Genomic DNA, 6310 nt, shown 5'->3' with positions numbered 1-6310 from the left:
TTATAGCAGAGTTCACCTGGATTTATAGATCATTGTTTTACACTGTAAATATCTTTAATTAAATATTAAAACTGATTTTATGAGAAAATAAAAGATAAAAACTGTATTTTAATGAGTTATTTTCTGTTACCAGCTGCTGAATATTTAATTTTCTAACTTTTTCTCAAAATATTTAAAATGTATTATCCAAATGTAATATTTTTTAATTTCCTCACAGTATTTGTGATTTCGTTGTCGTACAACACTTTCAGTGAAACAAAAATGAAATGAATTCTAATTAAATTATTACTTTAATTAAACATTAATGTTTGTGCTTCACTCAATATATATTTGGTAATATTTTATTATGTATTTACTATTCGTGGTTTCTATATCACTGTTATCATTACATAAAACAAAGCGTCAGATCCATAATACTCTCGGAGACGTGACAGGAAACAATTAATGTGTAAATGACGATAAAATATAAGTCGAAACTGATTGATCTATTGATTTAGATTCTCTAATGTCTGATGTTTCATCCATATTGAAGGTTAGGGTTATTAACTTATTAACTTAACTTAATACATTCAATTAACAGCGTGAAAATGATGTTGACAGTTTTTAACAACACGTTGGGGCTACATGACACCCTCGAGCACTTCAATATTTTATTGAAACATACAAGATACTCAGTTCGAGTGTTTTTTTTGTCAACGTGAGTTTTTCATGAATGTGGTTTTGAGATCTCAGGTTTGACGGTGAAGTTGTGGAAGATCTTGGACCTGATCTGATGCAGGTTGATGCCGTAAATAATGGGGTTGATGAGGGGCGGGACCACCAAGAACTCTGCGGCCAGTGCGTTCCGCAGCACCTGCAGCGTGCTGCTGCCATAACGGGAGAACATGGTGTCAAACATCAGCGAGGTGGTGAAGACTAACAGCGTGATGAGGTGCGGCAGGCACGTCTGTATGAACTTCCTGCGGCTGGACTGCAACTTGAGCGAGGCCCGGACCAGGTAGCCGTAGGACACCAGGATGAGTCCGGTCTGCGACAGGTGCGAGAACGTGAGCACGAAGCCATAGACGTTGTTGACGGTCGTGTCGGAGCACGCCAGCTTAACCACCTCCCAGTTGGTGCAGAAGATCTTGGTGACGTGGCGCCTGCAGAGTGGCAGGCTGGCGGTTAGGATGACGCCCACTGCTGTCTCCAGCAGTGTGAAGCTCCAGGTGAGCAGCAGCAGCTGCACCACCCTCTGCACTGTCATCAGCGTCCGGTACTGCAGCGGCCTACAGATGGCCAGGTAGCGGTCAAACGCCATGACGGTCAGACTGGTGAACTCGCAGAAAACATAACTGTACACCACAAAAATCTGCGTCAAACAGCCACCGTATGTGATGATGTGAGAGTCGGCCAGAAGGTCGTGAAGCAGCTTCGGGTAGAAACTGGACGCTCCGCAGATGCCGTTAAAGCACAGATTGCACAGGAAGATGTAGAGCGGTTCATGGAGTGATTTCTCCACACAGACGGTGGCGATGAGCATCAGGTTGACGAAGATGGTGATGAGGTACGACGTCAGAGCTAAGGCGAAGTAGATCTGACGGTTCGCCAGAGAGTCATTCAGACCCTGAAGCTCAATTATTATCTCAGAGTTATTCTGCATCATGTCCAAACACTTCACACCTCCAGTAATCTATAAAGTTTCTTTAAAGAAAGTAATCTATAAAGTTTCAAACTTCAGAAAGTTAACAAAATGTATAAAATAGCAACAAATGTGCATCTTTAGTTCAGAGTGATTCTTCAAACAGATAAAAGGTCTTCCTTTAAATGAGCTTTAAACACACACACATTGAACTTCAGTCACACACACAACAGTGTAATCCAGTGTTTTCTGAGGCTGTTGGTTTAAAGATAGATGGTAGATCAGCTGTCAAACAAAAACATTCATCATCAGGACACACAACATTTAAAGTGAATGCAGACTCATGAGGATCCGTTAAAGTGATAAATTCTCTTCAAATTTCTCACTGCAACAGTTTCACCTGGTTTTCTGAAAAGCAACAAATAAAACAGAATCTGTGTCTGTGACAAGAATCAATAGAATCAATAGATAATCAATGGAACAACACACACAGACACACACACAGAGAAGAGTCTGTGTTCTGTTCTCAGCACAGAACAGGAAACATGATCAATACTTCAAAAACTCAACATCACCAGTTTCTAACATCAGCCTAACCTACTGATTAAATGTTTTATGATCAGATTCATTAAAGTTCCAGAGAATCAAATCACTGTTTTTATGTGTTCATCAATCAGTTTTCACACATTAACATCCATCAGCGCTGCCGACTGAACACTAATGAGAGCATACTTCAGCTGGTCACTCTGAACAATCAGAAACAGACGCAGACAGATGTTGAGTTGATTAAAGACAAAAGAAAGATCCTAAAAGGGTTAAAAGTGATTTTTAGATGTTCAATAAGTCACAAAGGAAAAATTCAAAGGTGGAGAAAAACATTAAAACTGACCTCAATTCAGTGACTCATTACCAACTTGACTCACTTTGGACTGATCTCATTTGCACTTAAAAACAACATGAAGACAAATACAGTTAAATAAAAGCAACAGCCTATAAGAGAGGCAGTCAACACAACATCACATCACAGGTCACATCAGAGAGGAACTCTGAATCAATCTGATCAATCACGTTCTACCGGAGCAGCTGATCTGAGCTGCTGGAAACCCAAAGTCAGCGAGCAGCAGCTCTTATACACCTGAAACCTGCAGACGGACAGGTGAAGAGTGACGTCTGATGGCATCAGAGAGGAGGCTGAGGCCACGCCCCCTCCTGGTCAACATGTCAAACTCTGATTTATTTTAAATCTCAGAATTTTTAATTTGATGCTGTGAGGTCAGAATACACATTTACTCAAATATCAAAACTCCAGTTTCACCTTTATTTTATATTAAACCAAAGAACAAATTTATTCTATAATTTATATTTAAAGCTCCTTTCAAAATTCAAAAAGTGCTTTAACAAAAACAGAACCTAAAATATAAACAAGATAAAACAATTTCAATAGTTATTCAAATATCACAGAAAAAGAAAAAGCTGTATGATAAAAGTGAGTTTTAGAGGTCCAGTGTGTAACATTTATCTATTGTCAGAAATGGAATATAATATTCATATGTTTTCATTTTATACACAGAGGGAGCGAGTTCTCCTCTATTGAGTCCACCATGTTTCTACAGTAGCCCAGAAAAGACAAATCAGGCTTCCAAATTTGCTTCCAAACTGACAGTTGGACGAAAAACAGCTGGACCTCAAAATATTTTAAAACAAAATTCAGCTGTTTACTTCTTATTCAATAAACTAATAATGTAATTTTCTGTGTTTTGGCATTTAATTGTTTTGATATTAATGTCTACAGTTAAAAGCTGTAAATTCAGTCAGTTAAGACAGAAAACATCATCTTTAATGACTCTATAAGGTTCATGCGCAGCACCCAAACGGTATGAAAGTGAAAGTCTTGTCTTCAAGCTTTTTTCGGGTGTTCTTTGATTATATGCCATAGCTTCTCCAACTTTTGTAATAATGGTCCAAAATGAAATTGTATATTATGTAATGAAATGTGTCTTGCAGGAGGATCCCCGAATCCCCCAACAGATATGTGCGCCTAGGTCTTCCAAAAAGCTAGGAAAAATGCTGAGATTTCTGCAGCCTGGGAATCCCACAGATGAGGGGACTGATCGGCAAAAAAGTCAACTTCGGTTGAGAAACCATTAGTGGAGCCCTGCGAGAGGATCTTAGGCAGCAATAAGGTTCTGGGACCTAGAATATTCAAGGCCTTAAAAACAAGCAGTAAATGTGGTGTAATGTGGTCACTCCTCTTAGTAAGATTTAAAAGCCTGGCAGCAGTGTTTTGTATCAACTGCAGTCTTTCGATGTTACTGCTGATTTCAGAATAAAAGCGACTGCTGGAAGAGATAAAAGCATAGATGATATTTGATTATATATATCGTATAACGTATAAATTACGTATGCAGAAGAAAAGGAATGACCCAATCTTGATCAGCTGTCTCAGTTGCAAAACAGGACTGCACCTCTTTGGTCACCTGAGAAACTAAATACAACTAATCAAAGATAACACTAAGGTTGCGGGCCTCTTCTGATCATTATTAAATAATGAACCCAGAGTGGAGGAGAGATCATTAATGCTGATAGAGCTGGGGACAGAGGGGGTAATTATTTGTTCATTTAATTGTAGGACATTATTTATTTTAGAAAGGAAGGACATGAAGCTTTATCAGGACATACAATTGGATGTCATACACATTGCAGTGGAAATCAATGTCATGTCTAAGCATGATGTTCCCCAGGGGTAGCATGTAAACGGTAACAAGACCCAAAATAGATAGATCCTTGGGGGACCACAAGAGGATTAGATCAGGCAGATCCAAGTATTACAGAGAAGGAGCTGTTTGACAGATAGATTATTCAACTCAGTGTGACTGATGCCATCAAAGTTCTTCAGACTGATTAAGACACTGTGATCCACTATGTCAAAGGCTGAGCCAAGGTCAAGGACAATTAAAACTCCATACAGGCCAGAGTTGACCACAGCAGTCTCACCAAATTTTCCAGGATTTGATTATTAAACATAAACAGTTCTCAGGATACATGTGCATAGCCAGGTCTCTTGTCCATTATTTTAGATATTTGTGTGACAGTGATCTAGTACTTTCTGTTTATCTTGGCTCATGATTGATGTAGTTTTGTCTTCAGGCTCTGTTTTCGTGTTACATTGCAGATCCCACTTATCCATCTTTAACATAACTATTTGTTTTGTTTTTATTTATTTTGATTTCATCTTGTAATAATTATATATTATGGATGTTCAGATTCCTGAGAAGTTTATAATGGAGTCCTTGTGGAGAGCCCAGCGGTCCATTAAGGGGTAGGGTTTCGTTTGCGCAGTGAAACATGCTTGATGGATTTGAGACATAAATATTATCTCAACTAAATAAATCCTGGAAAACATTTTACTGGCCATTTGTGAAGGTTTAAATTTGACTTTAGAGTAAGTGTTACAAAGCCGACTGTTGGATTGATGAAGCTTGTAATAGACCTGTAGATCCTCTAAAAGATACTGTGTCGCCTAAAGTCCACATAGGGAGGAGTTCAGGGTGGATGGATGGGTCAAACAAACACAGGAACCTACGAGATCTCGTTTTGAGTCCTGAATGAAACCAAAAGTCTGTATTAACTTGTCAGGTATATAACTTACAATCAAGTTCTCAAACTCCTAATAAAACATCAAAAGTTTGATTAGAAGAATGAAAACTTTGCCACAAACTGTTTATTCTCAGTTAATGTAACCCCACAGAGGCTGCTGGTGTTGGGGAAAGTTACATCACTGTAACAAGTCCCTCAGGTCAAAGGTCATTCCAGCCTGTCAACATGTTTGTCCCTGAGTCATCTTCACATTAGCCACAGTTTCCACTTATTCCCTCTGAAACAAATTACAGTCAGAGCTGTTAACCAGTGAGACCAATCAGCCAGAGTAGACCTCAGCACTGGTTTCACTGGTCCACTGAGGCCTGAGGATGATAATGACCTCCCCTCAGATTGCTTTGTGACAACACACCTTAGGATGGTCAGATACTGAATGATGTAAACACCTAAAAAAAGTCTACAAGAACGTTTGATGAAGCATTTCTGGGGAGGATTTCTTTTTTTATGTATAAAAATATATATTTCTATATTCTTTCAGTCACTTTGTAAAACAGAGGGATGGTGGGTTACACATTGAAACACTGGTAATGTGAAAAAACATCAAAACATCACAAAAAAGTGTTTCCTGTCTAAAGTTGTTGTGACTATGTGGCCAAATATCTGCTGGAAGATAAGCTGCATAACTCTTCAATGTCTAATTCAGGGAGATGGGAAGTCAGGTACCTATTAGCTCTGTCTCTCTGTAGGGTGTCCAGGTGGTCATAATGTTATGGCTGATCGGTGTATAGACACTTTATGACCCATTTCTGTGTTAAAGGGCCATGCACCCTGCGCAGATAATCTCACCCTGTCTTTCAAAGAAAATAAAGATTTTATTGAAGTTACAGAGGAGGGGACAGATACAGGTCAGAGATCAGTGCAATAGATACAGGTCAGAACAAGTGTGAACCTATCATGACGTCACCCATTGGTTTGTGGAGAACCGTTCTGAAGCCTTGGGTTCGGTGTTTTGGCGACCGACTGTGAGTTGAGCTGCTCTCATTGGCTGCTCTCCTGCTCACACAGGATCTGGTGTTCCAGATAAACAGTAAA

The 6310-nt window shown here is 39.2% G+C and overlaps 1 protein-coding gene across 1 annotated transcript; it reads right to left on the bottom strand.

Annotated features, from left to right (window-relative positions):
- Positions 1 to 706: 706 nt before the first annotated feature.
- On the bottom strand, positions 707 to 1645 carry LOC118341406 (olfactory receptor 51E1-like). Its single transcript, XM_035679649.1, has one exon. The coding sequence runs from the start codon at positions 1643 to 1645 to the stop codon at positions 707 to 709; it is 939 nt and encodes a 312-aa protein (XP_035535542.1).
- Between the last annotated feature and the right edge of the window lie 4665 nt (positions 1646 to 6310).

Source organism: Morone saxatilis, unplaced genomic scaffold (assembly GCF_004916995.1).
Source record: "Morone saxatilis isolate NCDOM2014 unplaced genomic scaffold, NCSU_SB_2.0 Contig8, whole genome shotgun sequence".
In the NCBI taxonomy this organism is placed as follows: domain Eukaryota; kingdom Metazoa; phylum Chordata; class Actinopteri; family Moronidae; genus Morone; species Morone saxatilis.
The sequence above is the reverse complement of the archived record's forward strand: the minus strand, read 5'-3'. Positions and strand labels throughout refer to the sequence as shown.